General features: G+C 37.2%; 2 protein-coding genes across 3 annotated transcripts in view; one reads left to right on the top strand and one right to left on the bottom strand.

The window, feature by feature from the left end:
* The window catches only part of LOC147538028 (uncharacterized), a 199,868-nt gene that overhangs the window by 80,802 nt on the left and 93,376 nt on the right, over positions 1-25,690 (top strand). The window lies entirely within an intron of this gene.
* Positions 8,799-12,320, bottom strand: LOC147538032 (uncharacterized). Of its 2 annotated transcripts, none has more exons than XM_086644764.1 (6): positions 12,052-12,320; positions 11,152-11,389; positions 10,405-10,613; positions 10,115-10,286; positions 9,536-9,897; positions 8,799-9,254 (listed from the first exon to the last, which is right to left on the bottom strand). In XM_086644764.1, the coding sequence occupies exons 2-6, from the start codon at positions 11,374-11,376 to the stop codon at positions 9,056-9,058; spliced, it is 1,167 nt and encodes a 388-aa protein (XP_086500890.1). In that variant the 5' UTR covers positions 11,377-11,389; positions 12,052-12,320; the 3' UTR covers positions 8,799-9,055. The 2 variants fall into 2 exon arrangements, with proteins under 2 accessions (XP_086500890.1, XP_086500889.1); XM_086644763.1 differs by lacking the exon at positions 12,052-12,320 and adding an exon at positions 11,547-11,653.

Genomic DNA, 25,690 nt, shown 5'->3' with positions numbered 1-25,690 from the left:
ACCGAAAAGCATCCTGAATTAATTTAATAATGTCTTGAACCATTACCTCCCACCCTTGGTCCAGGAGAAATTGGGGTGATTTCTCCAACCTGGATTATATGTGTTAGAATAAGGGTCATACTTTTGATGATTGTCTTGCCTAGAGTTTTGGTAAAGAACATAAGCTTGTTCTTTTTCAGCAGAACTAAGAAATATGGTACATTTGTTCCCTATATGAGAAGGGTCTCCACAGACGAAGCACGGATAAGAGGTGGATTCATTTCCAACACTCATGACCTGAGTGGGATCCTCCTTGAATGCTTTAGCATGACCAAGCTCTAGGGCTTCTATTCTTCTAGCCATGGCGGCGAGTGTAAGTTCTGACTTATCAACTCTATAGATGCCACCTTTATTTGGAGTAGGATTTGCCCTAGTAGGAGGTCCTTTAGAAGTTTCCCATTGATGGGATTTCTCAGCTAGATCTTCTAGAAAAGCCATGCAATCATCGACGGATTTATAAGTAAAACCGCCACCACAGAATGACTCTACCATGGATGTTGTGGGATAGTCTAGTCCATCATAAAGAATATGGACTAGTCTGCTTTTTTCATAACCATGGTGTGGACACTGCAGCTCAAGTTCTTTAAATCTCTCAAGATACTTATAGAGAGACTTTCCTTTTTGTTGCACAAAATTATTAAGACTTTGCCTTAAAGAGGTGGTTTTGTGCTTAGGGAAGAATTTTAGAAGGAAGGAACTGCTCAATTCTTCCCATGTTGTGATGGAATGAGGTTGTAAGGCATACAACCAAGATTTTGCTTTCTCTTTCAAAGAGAAAGGGAACAACCTAAGTCTCAAAATGTCATCAGGCATATTGGGGAGATTCATAGTCCCACATATTTCTTCAAAATCCCTAACATGGTGGTAGGGGTTCTCGTCCTCAACCCCACGGAAGGTCGGGAGCATTTGAATAATGCTCGGCTTCAACTCGAAGTGAGTCGTGGAGTGGGGTAACTGTATGCTTGATGGTTGACACGTTCTAGTTGGATTCATGTAATCCCTGAGTGTCATAGGTGGATTTCCGCCCCTGGCTTGGTTCAAATTTTCACCCATAGTGTCACTCAAAGAGAGATGGGCTAGAAGATTACTTAGATGAGTTTCTCTACTAATGAAACGACCTCTCTTATCACGATATCTATCGGGCATACACTAGAGCCCAATGACCAAGGATATTCTCAAAACTTTTTTTTTTTCGAACCAAAGAATCACTACGAAGAACCTATAGGAAAGCAAACACAATCAGGCTGACTCCACCAAGCAACCTAAACAAAATCTAGACAATAGACAGGTTTGTCAGATTCACCCTATAAATCTAGACAGCTCCTACTTCGTAACAAAGCTTGAACTATAATGTTTATGAGGGTTACTCCGTCCAAGTACTACGATCAAACAACTCCTGGAGACGACCAACGATAAACGTTGTGATAGCCGTCCAACCTGGTAACGTTTCCTCTTCTCGAGGCGACCTTATAAAGAGTTGAGTGAACTTTCCTTTTAGGAATGCCCAAATAAATATTAAGTCCCTGAATCGTTTCAAAGATCATATGAGCTCGAGATTTTAGGGGCTAATGTCTAAATCAGATTTTAGCTTTTTAGGTGAGGTTTAGGATCGTGAATGTTGTTACCTATGTGGGCAAGAGAACGGTGATGAAATCCGTCTCCTATCTTGTAACTGGGTTAGTGCCCTTACTAGAATGATTACACTAAACAATCCGGTCACAGCAATTAAGCACACGAATTCACACAAACACCCACTGACAGGAGATTCGTGGGTGTTCAAGAAATTTACCTCCCGTTCAAGACGGGCGATGACCTTTGTAGATGACCCGCGAGTGTTCTAACCCGAGGCTTCATTTTGGTTTTCGATTACAATTTAATTAAGCCCTCCAATTTAGGGTCAAAACTTAAAAAAAATAAATAAAAAAACTAGAAAGTCTAAAAGTCTCTCTCTCACCAAAAATTAAAAATAACAAAAAATAAAATGTAAATTCTTCTTCTTGAGCTCCTCTCCTTGTTGCGCCTTCTCCTTCGCTCCTTAGTGTTTTTTCTACACCAAAAACGGAAAAGCAAGTAAAAGTGTCCAAAAATAAGAACTTACCAAAAATAGAAATAAAATTATATTAAATTTAAACTAAGTCCCCGGCAGCGGCGCCAAAAACTTGATGGACCTAAAAGGTTACCCTAAATAGGTCTACACCCACAAGTGCACTGGTGTCAAGTTGTAATTTCTCGGTAAGACCGGTTCATTCCTCAGAGACTAAGTCAAACTCAATTTAATCTTAAAACTATTGTGATTCTCAAAAGTGGTTTGATTGGTAATATGATTCAAATAAATAAATAGCAAATATAACTCAAAAGAAAACAAATAAGTTGATATTCAGAAAAGGGGAACCTAGGGTTTTCGAATTCGTCCACATGATAATCCTAAAGACGATGTATTTGCCTTAGTCAACTAAGTTCTTTGTTTTACTCGGGTTCTATCACATGAACGCTCTAGAATCCGGAAGATGTTGTCATTAAAAGCAATAAAAACTTTAAAAGATATGAAGATTTAATCTAAAAATTGACTTGCATATAAATCGAATTGATAAAATTCTTGTTATAGACTTCATCTAAACCCTAGATGGAAAAATTAGTTTCTCATAATGATAGATAGACGTCTAACTACATAAAATATGGGAGAAAAAGTAGAAAAATTGAGTTTCTTACTGATTTTGCAGCCAAACAGAGCCTTAAGGAAGTGATTTCCTTCTGTTTTTCCAAGAATTCTGCCAAACGCACCCTCTGGGAAAACGATTTTCTCGTCTTTCCGGAAATGGATTCTCCTTGAGAAAACTATTTTCTCATCTTCTTCAACTTTCTTTCTCTCTCTAACTTTCTGTAATCTATCTCTCTCTCTCTCTCTACTATAACTATTCCTTTCTATCTTTCTATCTAATATAACCAAAAAGAATGGAGTTATAGTAATGAAATCATTCAAAAATAAATAACTTTCTATCTAATATAACTCTCGGCTCTGTCTCTCTCTCTCTCTACAATCTTTATCTCTCTCTCTCTCTGTTCTCAACCTCTTTCTCACTAAGAAACAGAAAACAAAAAAAAAGGAGAAGAATCAAACATAAAACCGAGATGATGATCTCTTTCTCTCTCTCTCTCTCTCTCTCTAACCCGTGAGTTGTTTTCTTCTTCAAACCCGTTTCTCTCTCTACTGTTCTATCTCCAAAACCCGTGATTCAGGTCTCTCTCTCTCTCTATTGTTCTCTTCTGAAAACTTCCCCCCCAAAATCTGATATCCACAACTCTTTTTTCTCCTTCTGTTATATAGGAAACCATTAGGGATCTTAACCAATAATCTCCTCAATCCCTCTCTCTAAATAATCAGTTTTGATTCTCTTTCTCTCTTTAACCTACTGAAGATAAATCAAAATCTCTTCTCCCCATCTCTAATCACGTATCTCTCTCTCTACTGTTAAGTGCGAGAGATACGGTTTTGTTAGATAAAGTTTAGAAAAGGAAAAAGATTAATGGTTCCCAAATTTTTGGGATCAAATTACCCACTTCATTGTTGGTCGTTAGCTGTCAAGAGAACGAGATAGGGTGTATCACGGACTAGGGGAGCAGCATGAAACAAGATCAAAAGATGACGCCACGTGTCTAGGAGGAACATCCACCGTCAGGCTGCATGGCCCTATCGTGGAAAACCGAAACCGGCACACTGGATCAGCAGGCCACGGTTTCCCTTGTGCGCCTGAATTTAGTCCCGAGAAAATCCCGCTCACGTCCAGATTGCTCCGCGTACCACATCCGATTCCCGCCACGTGTCATCCGGTTGATTAGGTCGACCCTCTTTCGCTCCAAATCTTTGACTTAAGCTAACTTGCTTATCCGGACTCCGATTCGACTTCCGCTTTCGCCGATAGATTCGTATTGGACTCTACTTTCACATGAGCACTAATATTTACCAGAATACCCTTGTCATTAAAATGACCAAAATGCCCCTCAAGTATGTCTTTATCACGATGTTTTTGCGTCGAACTCCGTAAATGAGACCTGAGAAAGAAAATCAAACAAATCATCAGAGTAACCGCTCGAACTGGACTAACTAACCCGAGTTAAGAGATTCAGATGGGACATTTTCATGTCTCATCAAGAACAGTAGCCGAACTCTGGAGTCTGGTTTCCGAGAGGAATAATATATTAGGTTTAACGGACCGGAGGAACTGATGGAGTGTATGGGTAGTCGTGGGGTTCCCCAACCCACGACAATTCCAAGAGAAGATTAACATCGGTCATGCGGCTCTTGGGGAGCAGCCGCCACGACCCTGTCCGAATTTAAATACCTTTTGCCTTCTCCACGAGAGTATTGACGAGTGAGAGTCCACATCCACTCGGCCTTTTGCCATTCTTTTAAGTGTGTGGCGTGGGTTATTATCAACCTCGGGCTGTCGGATATCATCCTGATCTCCTTTACCTTTTACATTCACAGAGAATTCATCAGGAAGTTTAAAACGACGTACCTTTGAAGTGTTTACACATTCAACTTGTCGGTCTATGTTGTTATCCTTACTGCTGTGATCTGATTGAAGTTTGAGTTCTGCCATATCTGGAATGGTGTTCGAGTGAAACGGACCTGGTCTGGATGTAGACGGTAATACAGTATCTGGATTAGGGGATTTCGTTTCTTTTCTACGATCCTTGTCATTCGGTTCCTGATTTGTGGTAGTAACAAATTCCACAAAAAGACCTTCCTGTTTTTGTGTATTTGCCTTCTTTTGTCCCCAGGTCTGCAGAACTTTAAATTCAATAGGATATTTTGGTTGGGAACTTGTTCTTTCTGAGACAATGAACTACATTTTTCTGTCAAATCCAACAATTTGAGTCGACGGGGACAGAAGTCCATAGAATGACCTAGGAGACCACAGTAGAAACAAAACCGTCCAATTCTTTCGAATCATAATTCTACTTTAATAGGTTTGCCTCCTTCGTTATCGAAGTTGACAAATTTAGGTAATGGATCTGTGATGGAGATTTCCACCTTAGTTCTGCCATACGTCGTCCATTTTACTACATCCGTTTGCTTGACCGGAATGAAATTACCCAATCCTTTGGCAAGAATATTCACCGTATTGGCATTCAAGAGAGCGTAGGGTAATTGATGAAATTGTACTGATGCAGGGAGATTTTCAGAAGATTTTCTGAAAATCTTATATATCATCAAATAAGTTATTTTAGTAGTTTCCTATTTTTTTTTAGTAGAGAATTGTTAATTTTAGTAATTTTATATTTTTAGGAAACCTTCTAGGTTTTAGATTCTAGTATTTTATTTATTTAGAACTTGTTATTAGAATTTGATTAGGTTTAGGAAAGTAGTATTTTATTTATTAGAAATTGTTATTTGAGTTTGATTAGGTTAAGGAAACCCTAAGTCTATATAAAGGGGGATCTAAGAGTTGTTTGAGGCATTCAAAAATCAATAAAACTTCAGTATTTTAGTATTACTTGTTCTTTATTTTGGTTCTATAGTCTTTAGACGAAGTTCTAAGACTCTTTTCTAGGTTTTAAAGTTTTAGACGGAGTTCTAATTCTTTTTCGGAATTTTCCGCTGCGTCAGTTGGCATCAAGAGCGAGGATTTGCCTGGTTCGATATCATCTACGCGAAGATCACTTTAGAACACATCGATGGATTTGCCAAAGATGCATCTAAAGTTGGTTTAAAAACAAAAAAAAAAAAAAAAAAAATCAGATTATTATTAGTATTCTCTATTTTGTTATCAATCACTCAATATGGAGAATTACTATCATGGTAACAGTTTTTCAGTTCAAGTGTACCCACGTAGAGAGTATAATGAGTATAAGATCAACGAAGAAATACCAATTTTCGATGGGTATTCAACTATTGAAGAGTTTTTCGATTGGCTAGATAAGGTCGAACGACATGTCACTAATAAGTGTGCTACTATTCTCAATGAGCAGGTAGTTAAAATCATTGTTTATAGACTTAGAGGTAGTGCTGCAGATTGGTGGGATCAATTACAACTTCTAAGGAAGAGACAAGGAAGGGCTCCAATTCAGAGTTGGCCGTCTATGAAAGAGAACTTGAAGGAGTGGTTTTTACCTCCTGATTATCAACAACACTTGTTAAGGATATACCAAAACTGTAGACAAGGGTTGCGTTCAGTGAGTGATTACTATGAGGAGTTTTCAAAATTGGCTCAAAGAAACAATATGGAGAGCATTATAGAATATGAAGATGTTGTAGCAAATCGATTTTTAAGCGGATTAAAATTTAGTTTGCGAGAAAAAGTGGGGATAGCTACAGTATGGACTATTCAGGAGGCGTACAACTTAGCCCTAAAAATTGAAGCTCAGGAACGGGAATATAGGAAGTTTGGATTTCGGAGGGAAGAACAACCTCACTTAAACATTAAAAAGGTAAAAATAGCTCCCGTAGAGAATGTTGAACCACCACAAATTGTGAGCATAGAAAATTCAAGTAATATTACTCACGAATCAAAATCTAACATTATTGTGTTCACGGATAAGTCTCCTAATATCAATTTACACGATGAAGGATTTGTTTCTGAAGAAGTTGGTCAGAAAATTGAGTCAATTGAAGTCGTTCAAGACGTTGTTCAAGAAATTGAGTCAGTTGTTAACAAAATTGAGTTAAAGGAAGTTGTTCAGGAAATTGAGACAAAGAACGTTGTTCAGGAAATTGAAGTGGTTCAGAAAATTGAATCAAAGGAAGTTGATTCAAAAGAAGAACTTCGCAAGTTAGACTTTGATCCAATTAAAATTCCTTCATACGAAGATCCATTCTCAGAATTATGCAAATCTCAAATTGTTTCAAATGAATTGACAAGTAATTTTATTCGAAAGTCTTCATCGAAGTTCATAATTTTCAATCACTATACTCATGATCTGTACAAGTTTATTTTTGGGCTGAAAAGTGACTTTGGGTCAAATTACAAATATGGACAGAAAATATTCTATATCATAATAAAATCGTCAGTCAAATCTGAAAGTTTGGTAATTCCTATGCATAGTTCACGAGAAGGATATATCAAGGGAGTATCAATCAAGATAACATTCAAGTCAATCAGTAAACTCGAGGCGAGTTTCTTTGAAGTGGAGGAGACTGATGCTGGGAGATTTTCAGAAGATTTTCTGAAAATCTTATATATCATCAAATAAGTTATTTTAGTAGTTTCCTATTTTTTTTTAGTAGAGAATTGTTAATTTTAGTAATTTTATATTTTTAGGAAACCTTCTAGGTTTTAGATTCTAGTATTTTATTTATTTAGAACTTGTTATTAGAATTTGATTAGGTTTAGGAAAGTAGTATTTTATTTATTAGAAATTGTTATTTGAGTTTGATTAGGTTAAGGAAACCCTAAGTCTATATAAAGGGGGATCTAAGAGTTGTTTGAGGCATTCAAAAATCAATAAAACTTCAGTATTTTAGTATTACTTGTTCTTTATTTTGGTTCTATAGTCTTTAGACGAAGTTCTAAGACTCTTTTCTAGGTTTTAAAGTTTTAGACGGAGTTCTAATTCTTTTTCGGAATTTTCCGCTGCGTCATGTACAACGAACCATGCTTTGCTGAATGTGTGATCTAGAGGAGATTTCTCCGGACAACATTTTTCCACAAGGAATATGTCTTTTCTTATGATCCATGGTGCTTTTGAGGTCACCATTTCTACTTCTCCGATGGTACCCAACTTTGCCAGGAAGGTGTTGGTGGTAATATCGCTAATAATAAACGGAAAGGGAAGGTTCCATACACCTTTCAGTAGGTTTTGTAAGATAAGACTTTGATAACACAATGGTGTTGATAATCAAAAGTTTCTATCTCCGTCGTTTTAGTTTTGATCGTCGGAGTTGTTGGATCATCTGTAGATAAGGTTGCTAATTGGGTAAGGAAATCTTCATCGCTAGATGAAATTTGATTTGAAACATTTGCCATATATGTAATTAATGGTGATAATAGTAAGGTGATGGTAATAGATAGGATCCTAAAGATCAAAAAATGCCCTGAAGGCCAACTAATAGGTCATGTAGACCAAAAAAACTGAATCACCACCACAAATGGCGGTTACCGATGAAGGAAACTGCCAAGGAGATGCCTGATAAGTGTTAATCCTTATAACTGCCTATGAAATCTAAATTCGCCGCCCAGTGAATAGCTGTTATTACTTTTATTACAAATGTAAAAGAGGGAAAAGTAAACCTACATAAACTTATGAACAAACGAAACCAAATTTCTAAAGCCAAGATGAACTCGATTTGTTTAGGGTTTTGATGTTGAACCGAATTTGTTAATGTTCGTTATTGTGTTCATTCGATTGAAAGAACAAAAGACTATAAAATCAAACCCACATAAACTTATGAACAAACACAACCAAATTTCTGCAACGAATAAATTGAGAGAAAAGATTGAATACTAACCTTTCACGTGCACTGACCAACGAAGATGAAGTTTTGGAAATTCAAATCTGGCCATGATTTGAGTGTGGGTTTTAGTGAGGGAGAGGAAATGTGTCCAGTGAAGTGAGAAGGTACATCCGACAGACCAAGAAGAAACGTCCCTTGAGAAAAGAAGAGAGAAGTATGGATTTTGTTGAATCCAAAGGTTAATGACAGTGTTGATGTGGGTCGGAGGGCTGGATTTATCCACGGTTTGTCCTAGTCAGCACAATCCACCTGTTTTATTATATAGATATGACAAACACATTACCAATGAAAGGATCTTAGAAAATTTACCAGAACAAGATATAATTTATCTATTATAATATCTTAATGTACCACATTTGTATCACCCTTTTTTCCTAGTGTAATACAAAAAGTTTGAAAATTGGAGCATTTTCGGCTTTGCTCTCTGAATAACCTTGTACTAGACCAAATCCGAAAACGTTGTAATTTTAATCTTTATACAGAAAACCTGTGGATTTCACGTGTCAGTTCAAAATCCCTATTCTATGTACACCACAAAAAGTTTCTACTGATAGCTTTTCATTAAACTTCCCGGTTCCACTCGTGCACATTCTCTTTCAACAGCTTGTAAGATACTTCGGCTCTTTTCCGTTGAGCACGCATTTGCCAATCCATCCCTTCCATCCTTCCCGGCACGTACGAGGTGCAAACGTGTCCTTCCATATTTGTCTGTAAAATCAACTCCTCATAGTGCAGCATCACATAAATCCCACAGTCAGGGCTGTCGGAGAGAAATATGAAACACAATCAGTCCACATATGTTGAATACATAAAAAAAAGTATTAGCTAGTAGCTACATTTAAATATATAGTATACGCATAAACTAATATGTACATCACAATATCATTAAGTTGAGATACAATCAAATAACTGTACTGGACAGAGATAGTAATTCTAAATACATACAACTGTAGTTGTGAAAATGCACCAAGATTTTCTTATTTAAAGACATTCAACAGTAAAACGCATAAACTATTGTAGGTAAGATGAAGTGTAACGTACAATTCTCCCTGTTGAAGTTCCAAAGGCTCCTTAATAATCTTTGCTTTTTCATTTTTGCTACCACTAATCAAGCGCATCTCAAACATTGTAGTCTCAAGTTTAGTTGCAAACATGACGGCGTTTTCCAGACACCTCTTAGCTGACCGACGGTCACATAATAAAGAGTTGTAGTGATACCATCCTTGGTCCAACAAATTGAATACTAGTAAAGTCCAATGGTCCCCTTTGCTTTTATTTGCCAGAGCTGGATGACACATAGGTGCACATATATAGTATACTGTATCATCTTTGAAACATTCCTTTAATTTTTCCTTCACAATTCTACAGATTGTGGTTTCATTGCATTCATGATTTATCATTGTCTGCAAAAGAAATAAGATATTGCACCTTATCAACTTTATTTTGTCATCAAGTAAGTCACTGTGTAACTTAGAGTTCAATCAATGTAATCTGCTACTCACTGATGTATGCCACATTCCACATTATCAAAACATGCAAAAACCAAACTATCACGTACATCAAGTAAAATGTGATTAACATTTGTAATAATGTATAAGTCAGTTAACAAAATGTACTTACAAACAAATGTGCTGGGAGAAACATGACTCGTTTGGATGCATTCAACGTACCGTTACTTACTTTCCTACCCCACCAGTTGATTACTTCTGCATCACACCCTTGGTTCATCATCAACATATCAATTTCTTTCCCACTTATGTCTGAGAACTCCAGACTTCTACAGATTAATGTCCTGCATAAAAGATAAGACGTTTCACAAAAGTTGTATTGAGAAGATTTAATAGGGTCTGGAAGTCTCTAATAGGTTTAAACATTATTCAGGAAATTTCAACATAAGTTAAGAAACATACCTCTTTGTTGCTGTTGAAGTAAACTCTTCAAACAATTGTTTCTCGTGATCTTTAACTTTTTTCCACACTTTACTCTTTCTCCAGTTTGATAGTTTCTCCTCTGCATGTGGTCTTGAGATTATGAAAGAGTGAGTTTCAACGTCAATTACAGTTGACTCATCAACAATAGAAATCACTTTGATTCCCTCTTCTTTTCTCGCATCATCTGCCTGCCATAGACAATAGAAGTCACATCAAAGAAATGAAGAAGACACATCAAAGGAATGAAGTACACAACCTTAAAATACTATGTACAAAGTACAAACTACCTGTTGGATTCTACAAATATTAAATGCATTTAACACCCTACAAAATGTACTATACAAAGTACCATATGTATCATGAACCATCTCCCTGCCATAGTCCAATATACATGAAAGAAATAAATTATACATTCTCAATTACAAATGTATTTTCTCTATGAGTGGTGTATTTTCTCTATGAGTGGTACAGAGTCATTAATGCATTAGTAACTCTTACTAGTGTAGAAACTAACTTATTTATGGTAAGTACCTAATGTTCCTGTAGAACAAATGCATCATACAATTTAAAAAGTGCTCTGTAACACTATTAGATTCACTACCCACACTTCAAAATATACATTACATATACTATATAATGCATTATACAGTTAATTAACTAGAGCTGCATTACATATCACATTCAACTAAATTAATTTATAACCATATTCAATCAACTAGAGCTCACCTTCTCATTTCCCTCATTTCCAGGCCCACTGAGTTTCACCATTGCCTTCACTTTTTTATTCTTCACTGGTTTATCAACTTTGTCCGCCTTTCTCTTTCTCGGACTCTGTCTAACATGGAGGGTTGTAGTTTGACTCTTCTTCCTCCCGTCCGATGAAGAACCCTTCTCCATCGGAATTTTCTTATTAGTGCTTCTGTCTTCTTTGTCAGCAACACCTTCCACCATTTTTATCAATGAACTGCAACTTAAAAAAATGTATTAGTTTTTCTGGAATTCCTTATACAGTTCAGCTTTGTACATTCATGTTTTTGGGAAAACATTTCCTAAAATGTTTAGTTTTGAAACCTCAAAAGAACATTTTTATATTTGTACAACAATTATAAAACAAGTATTACATTTTCAGATCAGGAATAGGCATGTCCCAAAATCTCCTTTGAAATTTCAGATCTGGAATATGAAACGGTCGAATCCCCTAAGCCAGCGGTCAAGGGTTCGAGGCACGCTGACCATTCAAAAAAAAAAAAAAAAAAAAGCCAACTACCCTTGGCTCAAGTGGTAAGAGGTAAGTCTTCCAACTTAGAGGTCAAGGGTTCGAGGCACGCTGCTTACCAATTCAAAAAAAAATAAAAAAATCACCAATACGATTTGCCAACAACCCTTGGCTCAAGTGGTAAGAGGTAAGTCTTCCAACTTAGAGGTGAAGGGTTCGAGGCACACGCTTACCAATTCAAAAAAAAAAAAAACTGTTGAAACCCTAAACCCGATTTCAAGTGTTCAGTGGGTAGAGAAAGATTTCATCTTCATAAGAAAACCTATTATAGATTTAATGGCCGAAACCCTAAACCTAACATAGAGAACGACTAAGAAGGAGAGAGAGAACCAGAGAGATAGAGAGATTACCTTTGGGTGTAACAGCTTTGGTGGAGAGAGAGAAAGTGAGACCGGTGGAGATAGAGAAAGATTTTGGTGCTATCAAACCCTAATAGAGAGAGAACGAGGGTGAGAACGACTGAACAAGAGAGAGGGGGTTTTTCCGAAGTTGGATTTTTTCTCGTGTCTTGGAACTCTAATAAGTAGTTGTGATTGAAGGAGTTGGAAAGGTTTGATTAATGGGACATTTGGGCGGGAAAGAAAAGGTGAGAATTGGGTACCAGTTTGGTATAAAAGATATTGTGGAGGGTATTTAGGGCAATATTGACAAAGGACTAAATTCCCATAGATCTATATGGATGGGGCTGGATTTTTTCTCTCTTTTGGACTTGCCACCCATGGCCCAGGAGGGTTTTCTGCGGATTTCTGTGTAGGTGTTTGTAATTCTCATTGGGGCCTGCAGATTTCTGTGCAGGTGTTTGGAGGTAATTTTTAGAAAGGTCAAAATAATATTGAAAATGAGTAGAAAAACATAAAACATTTGAAAATTATTATTCAGGTCAAAAAGTGTGAAAATACTAAAATACCATTTTTTGTCACCTTGTGTAACTAAATTCTTTTATTTTTCTTTAAATTTTAAATCGATATAACTTTTGTTTGAGATGTCGGATTTCTATAAAAATTATATATTTAAAAATGATTTTTCATTAGCTTTCTAACAAGATCCACTTTCAATACTTTTTTTTCAAAAAAAAAACCAAGGAAAAAACGGCGTTTTTTTTCCTTTACGTTTTTCTGCAAACGTGTTTGCAACAATCTGTTATGCAAACGTGTTTGCAAAATTCTGTTATGCAAACGTGTTTGCAACCACCTGTTATGCAAACGTGTTTGCAACCACCTGACGCACATTATAGCGCCAAATTTCTTTCCCACTTATGTCAAAGTGTCCTAAATAGCGGTTGTAACACAGAGAATTATAGATGACTTACTCAAATGGTTGATGAGATATAGATGATCATGAAGAATCAAAAGTATTGTCATGGGAGTCAAAATTCAAACTCAAATCATGTTATATAAAACAGAGTTTAAGAACAAAAATAAGTACTAATTACTGCAAACTCAATTCGGAAATTTGAAATCGAAGAAGTGCTTATCAAATATGAAACTCGAATTCGATCAATGAAAAGACTAAATTAGGTAGATTGTTACCGTAAATTCATCAACGAAGAACTGCTTGTGAAGATCTGAATTACAGAAAGATAAGGAACATAATATTGAACAACAGTTTCATCATCGTTTAATGTAATTGGAGTTCAAGCACCTTAAGTTCCTATGAACATCTCCTGAAGAGGCTAATTCCAACAAATAAAATGAGTGGATAGAGGACATAGAGATTGAAGGATGAAGTTGTAGAACCAAGGCCTTTTTCTGGTTATCGAGTCGTTTTTCATCGCAGAAGATAACAGTTCCACTTCTTGTGGTGACATTCTGCCCTTGTTGATCTTGAGATGCCGCCATTTTTGTTTTGAGTTAATATTAACCTAGTTTCTAAATTTTAGGGCTAACCAGTTATCTAGTTAATGAATCCGAAAAGAGAAACAAGACTGCAACTTATAAAAAAGTTCCCTTGCTCCTTAGCTCGAAGAATTTTTGTGCCCTAATTTGGATTGAGAAGATGAACAAGGTGAAGACGAAGCTTAGGACATTCTAGAGAGATAAAGTAAAAGAAGAGAGAAAAAAGTGAAAGGGAAGAGGGTGGGGGTATTTCTGGAATGATATTTTTATAAAATGACCTGAAAAATAATTAATCATATTATTTTAAACAAAACTTACAATTATATATAATATTTCGACTTATTCTAGCTATTTGAAAAAGTTAGGTGATCTTTTACTTATTATGTAAAATATTACGACTCAAACACCTATTTTCCCTTTGTAATTCTCATTGCCTATACTTTGTTGATTTTCTATTGTAATTGCATCACGTTACATGCTTCTCTTGGCAGGAGTATTGCGACATGGGTTGCAGGTTGGCCGTTGTGTTCCTTATCATTAGAAATTTGCCCCCGTTTCTTTACTAAGAAAGATTATTTATAGGATTGAAATCAACGAATATGGCATCCCTTCTAAAAACTTAGCACCAGAACGTGTCCAACCCTTTATTTTTCATTTTTAAGTGGTTGATTGAGTTGATCTGCTCTTTAAAGCTTGAGACTGTCAAATTTGTCTTCCAGTAGTCATGTCTCTTGAAGGCGGCAAAATGAAATTTATCGAGTTTCGCAAGAATTTATAAGTAATCTCAAAAAAATAAAACACAAGAACCTCTTGAGGGGTGTGTTTGGTGAGTGTTTTTTTGGGTTTGAGTTTTTTTTCCCCGAAACTTTTCTTTCTTCCCCCAACCAGTTGACAATAAAAATATATCACCCAAATTTCCAGGCTCACCCAAATTGATTTGAATTCCCACTTATGGGAATAAAATCTGCTATTTATGAGAACTTGAGGATCTTTGGTTGGTCGGCCCATGCACATGTTAAGGAAGGTAAACTTGATCCGAGGGCTAAGAAATGTGTATTTCTTGGGTATGAGCCTGGAGTTAAGGGATATCGGTTGTGGAATCCGGATGGAAAATCGAAGAAGTTTCTCATAAGTAGAGATGTTACTTTTGATGAGTTAGCCATGGTAACTCAGAAGGTAACGTCTGTAGATACTCGGGAGGGTGTTGGTAAACAGGTGGAGGAGGAAGATCATGTAGAGCAGGTGGAGTTTGAGATAGACACTCCGAAAGAGGTTCGACCTCAAGTAGATGAACAAGCTGATGAAGCTGAACCAGAGCTGGTTCAGTACAGTGTTGCGAGGAACAGGGGAAGGAGAGACATCCGGGCACCTGAAAGGTATGGGATGGCAGTTATGGTTTCATTTGTACTTAGTGTGGGAGAAAGCATAGATGGAGGTGAGCCATGCACCTACGAAGAAGCTATGAGGAGTGATGATTCACGACAGTGGTCTCTTGCCATGATTGAAGAGATTGAGTCTCTTCGGAAGAACCAGGTCTGGGACTTAGCCGAGCTGCCTGAATTAGCTCGGTTTTGGGAGCTCATGGCTGAAACCATTAATCATCTCCTCCACAGCTAAAGAAACAGAAAGAGTTTAGAGAGAGAGAGACAGCTCAGCCATTGAAGAAGAAACCAAAAGCTAGAGAGAGAAAGTGAGTGAAAGAGTATTTTTTGTTTTCTTTTTCTTCTTCTGTCATCCTTCTCTTTGTGAGAGAGAGAGGAATAGATTGAGAGAGTTAAAGAGAGAGAGAATTACTGTTTTCTGTAGAGAGAGAAAGACTGAAATCAATTTATAAAATCAAGTTTAAATCATCTTTTTCTTCTTCTTCCTTTTCTGTTTCTGTTATAGAGAGAAAGAGAGAGTTTCTTATTGTTATAGAGAGAGAAAGAGAAAGTATAGAGGAAGAAAGAAGGAGAAAACAGTAGAGAGAGAGAAAAACCAGGTGAGGAAAATAATTATCCCACAGAGAAGCATTTTCTGGGAAGACGAGAAAATCGTTTTCCCTGAGGGCGCGTTTGGCAGAATTCAGCAAAACAAGAAGGAAAATCGTTTTTCCTAAGGGTCTGTTTGGCTGCACAGAGGAAAATTGCGAGAAAAAGGTTGTTTCTTTGCCGATTCGTTCTCCCTCTCTTATTTTATTAATTCTTATTTATCCCACCATGATTATGATCTCTTTAGTGATGAGTAGCTAATTTATCTAATCTAGGGTTAGGATGAAACCTTAGTATCGCGTAAATGTCTGACTTTTTCAACTCATACCTAAAATCTTCGAAGTACTTTTAAATGATAAATTGATTTTTCTTATTTAAATTCATGATATGTCTTTCATTAACTATACTTATATTTTGATGATTCATGTTTGTTTCTCTTTACCAGGTGCCTTTACGGAGTTCAGTGCGAAAAACCGACAAAAAACGGGAGAATGACACATAAAAGGGCAATTTGGTCATTTGTTGATTTTGGAAATTTTGATACTCGGATGAAAGGAGAGTCCATGACGAACCCAACGACGAAAACGGGAGTCCAATCGGAGTTTGTATGGGAGAATTATTGATGGACCCAGATCAGACGGCTACAAGGGTGCGTGGGCTATTCTCTGTCATACGCGGGTGTGTATTAGGAATTCTTAGGGGTCCGGATTCAGTGCATCCGATCTCGTGGTGTCAACGTGTCTACAGCGCATCGAACGGTCACCGTTAATGGGGCAACACATGGCAGCATCTAAACCTGCGTCAAACCTTCCTCCACCATTCCGTGAAACACCAAATCGTGGCTTCTTGATACCAGGCAACCTAACATTCACGTGGGAGAGTTTGTTGGATTTAAAATTCAAATATTCCTCTCATGACAAATTGGCCAAAAATAGTGGGACTTCCTTTATCTTTCCAAATCATGGGTATTATTTTGGAAAAGATTGCTCACTGGTTTCTCCTTCTCAAAAATTAGAGAGAGAAATTTAATTCTCTAAAACAGGGCTGGATAGAGAGAGAAATGGAAAGAAAGAAGATAGAGCTGGGATTTATTTTCAAAGATGGAAAGAAGAGAGGATTTGATTGTGAACAAGATTGAGATATTCTCTCACACAAAAAGGTAACAATTAAAGATTTTGGAAGAAGATTTTAGAAAGAGAAAGAGATGTATCTCTATTCTCTATTTACATAGAATGTTGGAAGATTGAGAAATACAAAGATTCAAGAGGAGATTTTTTAGAAAATAGAAAGAAAAAATATTCTAGAGAGGGAGTGATTGGTACTTTTGCAGAGAAATTGAAGGAGGTGGCTGGTGATTTTTCAGAGAGATTTAGAAAGCTGGATATTTCATGGAGAGATTGCTGAATATATTCTTGATTGAGAATGATTAAGGAGGAAATCAAAGAGGATTCGGTTGATGAAGTTTTAGAGAGAGGATTCGGCTGAGATTTATATAGAGAAGACTGAACCTGGTCATCTTCTTCTTCTCTCAAAACAGGGGCTGCTACCTTCTCCTTGTTATACTTCTATATATAAAACATATTTTATAACTATAGAGGAGATGATGGAAAGAGAATGAAATAGATTTGTTAGAGAAAGAAGGAAGATTACATATATCTCTTACTGTCAATAGTGAAGATTGAAGAAGATTTAGCTGAATTTGGAGTTTCTTCTTCGAAGGATATAAAAGAGAAGAAACAGAACCAGGAAAATTATCTCGGATTGGGGATCTCAGATTTGGGGGGTCAAAACCTCTCAAGAGCTCAACTAGAACAGAAACATTAGAGAGAGAGAGAGTATCTATGCTTGAACAGAAAACCAGAACACCATTATCATCATCTACTTCTTTTCTGTTTTTTTTTGTATTTCATTCTTTGTGAGAGAGAGAGAAATTACAGAGAGAGAGAGAGGAAGAGAGAGAGGTTAATGTATTGAGAGAGGATTGTAAAGAGAGAAAGAGTTGATTCATTGAATTTACAGAGATCACTACAAGAGATAATTCATCATATGTTATTTTTATTTTCCATTTTCTTCATCTTTTTCTTTTCTTTGTGAGAGAGAAAAGAGAGTGAAGAGAGTGAACATAGAGAAGAGGGAGGATATTTGTACTATTGATATTTCTTTGTGAGAGAGAATCTCATCTTGGAGGGAAGTAAACTTGGTGTTATCTTCATCTTCTTCTCTGTTCTTCTCCTTCTTTCCTGAGCTTCAATAAAAATTATAGAGAGAAAAGGAAGACAGAGAAGGGTAAAACAGTGGTTAGTTCATGTTAAGAGAGGGAGAACAGAGAGTGTTTGTAAAAGGAGAGAGAGAATGTTATTGCTACTGTTTTCTTAGTTCTTATTAAAACAGAATTTTAAAGAAGATTACAGAGAGAGTTTCTATTTTTCCTTTTGTTACTTTCTGTTTTGAAATCGTGTTATAGAGAGAAAAGGAGTGAAAGAAAAGAAAACAGAGTAATAATTTTATATATCATTGTCTCTGATTTGTTCTTCATCTTCCTTTGTTTTATTAAAAGAATTTCAGAGATTAATTTATAGAGAGAGAGAGAGACATAGATCTATTAGTCTTTTTGTGAGAGAGAGATTAAAGAGAATGCCAATGTATTGAATTTTCTTTGTCTTTGTGAGAGGGGCTTGGAAACTAATTCATCACATTCATCCATTATTGTCTGTCATCACCATCAACAAGAAATCTATCAATTTGGTGACCTCTCTCTTACTCTTCTCTTGATATTTATTTTTGTAATGAAACCCTTCTTCATGATTTCTTTGATGAAAAATGTCTAACTAACGTTCTTTGACTAGGGTTTTCGATGAAGTTTTGACATATGATTTCGATAATCTTTTCATGTCTAATATCTTGATGTGGTTTAAATGTAGAAATATTGAATTCTTAGTTTCGATAGATGACGATTTCTTCATTGACTATGCTTTCGATTTGATACACTATACTTAGGTTTAGTTCTTTGATAGTGTATGCTTATAGATTGATAGTCAATAGTTGAAACTTTAATATATCAAGACTTTAGAATTTAGACTTTAATTATTTTTCAGCGTTAATTAGACTATTTTCCGGGGATTGGTACATTCGGTTACCAAAACTCGAGTGAAAAAGATATGCATGATTAGGTTTTCATGAGAATGTGTTAAAATGGATTCTAAAATCCTAGGCTCTCTTCCCATTTGACTTCTTCCCATTTGAGTTCACCTTTTTAATCGTTTTAATATTTTATTTATTTTATTTTAAAAACCAAAACCAAAATCAAAACCAAAAACCGTACCAATTCTGAGTTTAGAATAAGTTTAACTAGTCTCTGAGGAACGAACCGGTCTTACCGGAATTATTACTTGACGCCCGTATACTTGCGGGTGGTGACCTATTTAGGAAACTTTCTAGGCCCATCATCTCTCCTTGAGTTATAGAAGATCGAGTTGTCACTAATTAGGCAATAATTTACGCATATTTAGGTGGATTCCGAAACCCTAGACTTTCTCCACATAAAACTTCTCCTTACACTTTATTTTTCCCGTTATTTTGGAATTATTTATTATTTTTCCCACCTCAACATCTTACACCAAAGTAAATCCAAATTAGTTATAGGAGTCAGAATTGATTGACTTAGTCTCTGAGGAACGAACCGGTCTTACCGGAATTATCACTTGACGCACGTATACTTGCGGGTGGTGACCTATTTAGGAAACTTTCTAGGCCCATCAAGTTTTTGGCGCTGTTGCCGGGGACTGAGTTTGAATTTGTCTTATCTTATTTCTATATTTGGAAATTTCTATTTTTGGTAAGTTTTTATTTTTGGACACTTTGACTTGCTTTTGCATTTTTGGTGTGTGGAACACTAAGGAGCAAAGGAAAAGGCGCAACAAGGAGAGGAGCTCAAGAAGAAGAATTTACATTTTATTTTTAGTATTTTTTATTTTTGGTGAGAGAGAGACTCTTTAAACTTTCTAGTTTTTACTTTGGTTTTAAAGTTTTGACCCTAAATTAGAGGGCTTTATAAATTGTAACCGAAAACCAAAACGAAGCCTCGGGTTCGAACACTCACGGGAGAGTGGCCCGGGTCGTCTGCAAGGGTCATCGCCCGTCTTGAACGGGAGGTAATTTCTTTAATCACCCACGAAGCCCCTGTCAGTGGGTAATTGTGTGTTTTGTGTGCCTAATCGCTTTGATTGAATTGTTTAGTATAAGTATTCTAGTAAGGGCAATAACCCAATTGAAAGATAGGAGACGGATTTCATCACCGTTCTCTTGCCCAAATAGGTAACAACATTCACGATCCTAAACCTCACCTAAAAACTAAAATCTGATTTAGACATTAACTCCTAAGGTTTTCGAGCTCATAGGATCTTTGAAACAATTCAGGGACTTGATTTTTATTTGGGCATTCCTCAAAGGAAAGTGTCACTCAATTCTTTAAAAGGTCACCTCGAGAAGAGGCAACGCTACCGAAAGTTGGACGGCTATCACAACATTCATCGTTGGTCGTCACCAAGAATTGTTTGACCGTATTACTTTGACGGAGTAACCCTCATAACAATTATAGTTCAAGCTTTGTAAGGAAGTAGGAGCTGTCTAGAATTTTAGGGTGAATCTGACCAACTTGTCTGTCTAGATTCTGTTTAGGTTGCTTGGTGGAGTCAGACTGATTGTGTTTGCTTTCCTCTAGGCTCTTCGTAGTGATCCCTCGGTTTTCGATTTGAAAAAAAAAAAGTTTTTGTTGAGAATATCCTTGGTCATTGGGCTCTAGTTTATGCCCGATAGATATCGTGATAAGAGAGGTCGTTTCATCAGTAGAGAAACCCATCTAAGTAATCTTCTAGCCAATCTCTCTTTGAGTGACATTATGGGTGAAAATCTAAACCAAGCCAGGGATGGAAATCCACCTATGACACTCAGGGATTACATGAACCCTACTAGAACATCTCAACCATCATGCATACAGTTACCCCACTCCACGGCTCACTTCGAGTTAAAGCCGAGCATTATCCAAATGCTCCCACTCTTTCGTGGAGTTGAGAACGAGAATCCTTACCACCATGTTAGGGATTTTGAAGAAATCTGTGGGACTATAAGATTCCCCAATATGTCTGATGAAATAGTGAGGCTTACGTTGTTCCCTTTCTCTTTGAGAGAGAAAGAAAAATCTTGGTTGTATGCCTTACAACCTCATTCTATCACCACATGGGAAGAATTAACCAGTTTATTTCTTCTGAAATTCTTTCCCAAGCACAAAACCACCTCTTTAAGGCAAAGTCTTAATAATTTTGTGCAACAAGAAGGAGAATCTCTCTACAAATATCTTGAGAGATTTAAAGAACTAGAACTACAGTGTCCACACCATGGTTATGAAAAGAGCAGACTAGTCCAATTTCTCTATGACGGACTAGACTATCCCACTACATCCATGGTAGAGTCATTCTGTGGTGGCGGATTTACTTATAAATCCGTCGATGACTGCATGACGTTTCTAGAAGATCTAGCTGAGAAATCCCACCAATGGGAAACTTCTAGAGGACCTCCTACTAGGGCCAATCCTACTCCGAATAAAGGCGGCATCTATAGAATTGATGAATCCGAACTTAAACTCGCCGCCATGACGAGAAGGATAGAAGCCCTAGAGCTTGGTCAGCCTAAAGCAGTTAGGGAGGATCCCACTCAGGTCATGAGTGCTGGAAATGAATCCATCTCTTATCCGTGCTCCGTCTGTGGAGATCCATCTCATACAGGGAATAAGTGTACCCTATTCTTTGTTTCTGACGAAAAAGAGCAAGCTAATGCTCTTTATCTAAACTCTAGGCAAGATAACCGTCAGAAATACGATCCTTATTCGAACACTTATAATCCGGGTTGGAGAAATCACCCCAATTTTTCTTGGTCCAATGGTCAAAATCAGGGTCAGGTTAGTAGTTCCATGAACCCTCCTGGGTTTAATGCTCCTAGGAATCCTTTTGCTCAAAATCAGGGTCAATCTAGTACTCAATATCCTTCTCAAAACAGTGAGTCTTTAGAGGAAACCATGAAGCGACTAGCTAAAACCCATATAGAGTTTACACAACAGACCAACCAGGCTATACAACAGACCAACCAGACTGTGCAAGAGACCAACCAGGCTGTAAATAGTTTAAGAACCGAGGTAGGTCAACTTAGAGAAGCCCTTAGGCAGGGTATGTTTCCTAGTCAACCAGAACCGAACCTGAAAGGTAAACAGTCGATGGACCAGGCCAATGCAGTAACCACCCTTAGAAGTGGTAGGGTAATTGACAATAAGGTAGGAGTTCCCGAAGATAGTGAACTAAACTCTGAACAACCCACCTTACCAACTATTGTCTCTAGTAAAGAGCTTGAGAAGGCTCCTGAGTCTGAGGAACCACCTGTAGTGCCTGAGCCTTACATTCCTAGAGCCCCGTATCCTCAGCGTCTTGTAGAGCCAAAGAAGAAGTCTCAGTTCGAGGAGATAATGGAAATATTTAAACAAGTCAACATTAATATTCCATTACTAGATGCAATTAAACAGATCCCAGCTTACGCTAAGTTCCTTAAAGACCTATGTACTAGAAAGCGTAAGATGAATGTGTATAAGAAGGTCTTCTTGACTCAACAAGTGAGTTCTATCATCCAACAAAACCTTCCACCTAAGTACAAAGATCCAGGAAGTCCTACATTACCTTGCATTATAGGGGATCATACGATCGAGCGAGCTTTGTTAGATCTAGGTGCAAGTGTCAACCTTCTTCCTTACTCTGTGTACTTACAATTAGGTTTAGGAGAAATAAAACCTACTTCAGTAGTTCTTCAGTTGGCAGATCGGTCTATTAGGCGACCACGTGGCATAGTAGAGGATGTTTTGATAAAAGTTGGTGAGTTTATCTTTCCTATAGATTTCATCATCTTAGATACTGAACCAGTTCATGATACCCAAAGTCAAATACCTGTCATTTTGGGTCGACCATTTTTAGCTACATCAAATGCTGTCATATACTGTCGAAGTGGTCTTTTAAGATTGTCATTTGGAAATATGACGGTGGAGATGAATCTTTTTAATGCGGGACTTCACCCTGATGACATAGATGAGTTCAGTGGGTTGAACTTGGTAGAGTTATTAATTCAAGATGCATTACCAACAACTCAGTCGAGAGATCCTTTAGAAACTCTATTGGCACTTTTATGCTTAGATGAGGAAGGTAGTATTAATGAGATAGATAACATATCAGAGTCTACTTCCTTATTAGTATCTGAGTCGATTAGTTTGCCAACCTTAGAGTCACCACTTCCATCGTATGAGTCAATTGTTAGCCCTGATGAAACTTTGGAGCCACTTCCAGAGGAGGGAGAAGTCAAGGTCATGTCAAATTCGGTATCAACACCTCGTTTTATCGATAATCTTATTGATAAACACGAAAGTATTTCCAGAAACGAAGATGATGAGTCATGGGTGCTCAATCTATTAAATGAGAGTGATGACTCGTTCGACTTGGGTGAAGATCCAGAATTCTTCAAGGACCCTGATTATATCATGATAAAAGAGATCACAGAAGGTTTATCTGAACCAATTTCTAGGGAGTTTGAGTCGGGAAGTCGGGTTATTCCTTTGGAAGTACCCAACATACCTGTTTTGGAAACCGCTAGTCTAAGAAGTATAGACGTCTTTGATAGTCCTCAAGATCCTCTTGCATCGTGTCCATCGGGAGCATGTTGGGAAGTTTGTGCAATCTCTCACTTGGTTTTTTCTCCCTACATAGATCCTTTCTATCAGGACTATAGTTCTGCTAGTCCATTGCCAAACTTAACGACTTTATTGTCGTCTAAGTTTGGGGATTCTTACCTGATCACGATAGTCTCACGGGTACTGCAACATATTTACACAAGTGTGAGACTATCATTCACTAATCACTTCGTGTCTTGGGTAGATCCTCAGATGTTTCGCCTATTGGTTTATGGAGATGTTACTTAAGGATTGTTGAATCATCTGTATCGTCTGGCTGAAGACGTTAAACTTAGCGCTTTCTGGGAGGTAACCCACGGTTAGGACGTTGGAATCAGGTAATATCTTTCTCTTCACCCTGTTATTTTTGCATAGTCTTCAGAACATTGAGGACAATGTTCGGTTTAAGTTTGGGGATAGGGGAATGAATTTTTTTACTAAGTCCTTATTTCGAAAATTCAAAAGGGTTCAAAATTTTTCAAAATTTTAAATTTTTGGATTAAAAATGTGAGTCTACTTATTTTTGCTTGTTAATAGTTATAGAGTCTAGTTGGTTGTACTACACGTTTGCTAAAGTTTTTTTTCATGAATTTCGAGTCTTGGAGTTGTATGTGCACTAGCCATGTGAGTGTTAGATAGGTGAAGAGCTGACTTTTCTGAGAGAACTTAATCTATCATTAGTGGAGACTTAACCAATGTGAGATTCTGAGCCTTTCTTGTTGTTTTGAGTGATCTCTTCTGAGCTAATTCCGAGTAGAATGAAGAGCTACTCAACCTCGCAATATTCATTAGAGCTCAGTTGATCTCTTGAGTTCAAATTTTACAACCACTAGGGATGTCATCAGGAAGTAAACCCTTCTCTTGTAGTCTGAGAAACTTGAAAGCAATGTCAACTAGAGGAAAATAGATCTCATCCATCATTTAGAACCCTGAGAATAAGACATAAAGCAAAGTGGAGAAAATTATACCCAAGGAAATTGTTGAGATAGTAAGTTGTGTATTTTGAGTGTATTGCCAAAAGAAAAAAAATTAAAAAAGAAAAAAAAAGAGAAAAAGAAAATAGAAATAGAAAATGAAAGAAAAGTGTGTTTGTTTAGTTTAAGTGTTTATCCTTCGAAGAAATTGTTGAAGATTTGAAGACGTCGAGTTCTCAGGAGTTCTAGTCACATCATCATTAGTGTCTATTGACCTCTAGGAAGCATTGTTAGATAGTAGATCAGGTGAGAAGAGTTGGTAAGCTTCCCCATTCCTTATTAGTGGTTGTTTCCTTTCTATGAGATCAGTCGTTTACCAAAAATTTAGTCCGTCTTTTGTAAGGTGTTGAGTTTTTCTTCATGCTCATACACGCACATTGAGTGAAACGTTTCTGAGTGACTTAAATTTCTGAGTGTATGACCGTGAGGCAGTAGTCGAGGCGAAATGTATTGAGAAAGTAATTGATGTCTTGTCTTTTCGGAACTGAAATGATGCGCATATTGGCTGGTCACGTGCACTTCGGGTCTTGATTAGTAGTGAAGGAATTTTTAGCATTTGTATGGTTTGGTCGACTTAGATCTCATTTCTATTAACTTTTGAAAATCTACCGGATAAACATTTTTAGTCCATATCATATTTAGACCCTTCTGCATTTTTAAAATTTTTGAATTTTGTGGGTATATTCACTGCAAACCCTCACGAGACAAAACTCGTCCTCTAGGGTAACCTAGAGGTTTAACGGCTTGTTGCACGAGCTAAGTGCAATCGTGATTCCCTACGAAAGTGGTGAACCGGGCTTAGTTTTATTTTTCTGTTTTGCTCGAGGACTAGCAAAATCTAAGTTTGGGGATGTTTGGTGAAACATGAAAATGTCTCATTTGAATCTCCTAACTCGGGTTAGTTAGTCCAGTTCGAGCGGTTACTCTGATGATTTGTTTGATTTTCTTTCTCAGGTCTCATTTACGGAGTTCGATGCAAAAACATCGTGATAAAGACATATTTGAGGGGCATTTTGGTCATTTTAATGACAAGGGGATTTTGGTCAATATTAGTGTTCATGTGAAAGTAGAGTCCAATACGAGTCTATCGGCTGAAACGAAAGTCAAAACGGTGTCCGGATGAGGAAATTATAGCGGGTCAAAGATTTGTCAAAATCAAGTCAATATAGATCTTTAGAGACACGTGGCGGCCAATCCAACTGGTAATGTGAATATTTCGGGCTAACTTCGGTCATCTGTGGTGGTACGTCAGGATGTCCAGTGTACCAAGTTCCAGTATAACCGCGCGCATAGTATTACCGTGCACCTGGGTATATCTGGCAGATCGAACGATCGAGATCCTTTCCGCACGGACTTCTCCAGCTGATGAGGTTTGTTCTGTATTATTACTATGGCCGTGAAACAGCGAACCATTCGCCCCTATAGCCAGCAAGGCATTACCCGACTGATTAATC

This window comes from Eschscholzia californica, unplaced genomic scaffold (assembly GCF_041429995.1).
Source record: "Eschscholzia californica isolate CP2 unplaced genomic scaffold, dmEscCali1.0.p SCAF_5, whole genome shotgun sequence".
Lineage (NCBI taxonomy): Eukaryota > Viridiplantae > Streptophyta > Magnoliopsida > Ranunculales > Papaveraceae > Eschscholzia > Eschscholzia californica.
The sequence above is the reverse complement of the archived record's forward strand: the minus strand, read 5'-3'. Positions and strand labels throughout refer to the sequence as shown.

Coding starts and splice junctions, on each gene's coding strand:
- LOC147538032 (XM_086644763.1), bottom strand. CDS start 11,569: ATGCCTATTCCTGATCTGAAAAT. Junction 11,390..11,546: donor CCTATTCCTGATCTGAAAAT/GTAATACTTGTT, acceptor TTTAAGTTGCAG/TTCATTGATAAAAATGGTGG. Junction 9,898..10,114: donor TTCTCCCAGCACATTTGTTT/GTAAGTACATTT, acceptor TTTCTTTTGCAG/ACAATGATAAATCATGAATG.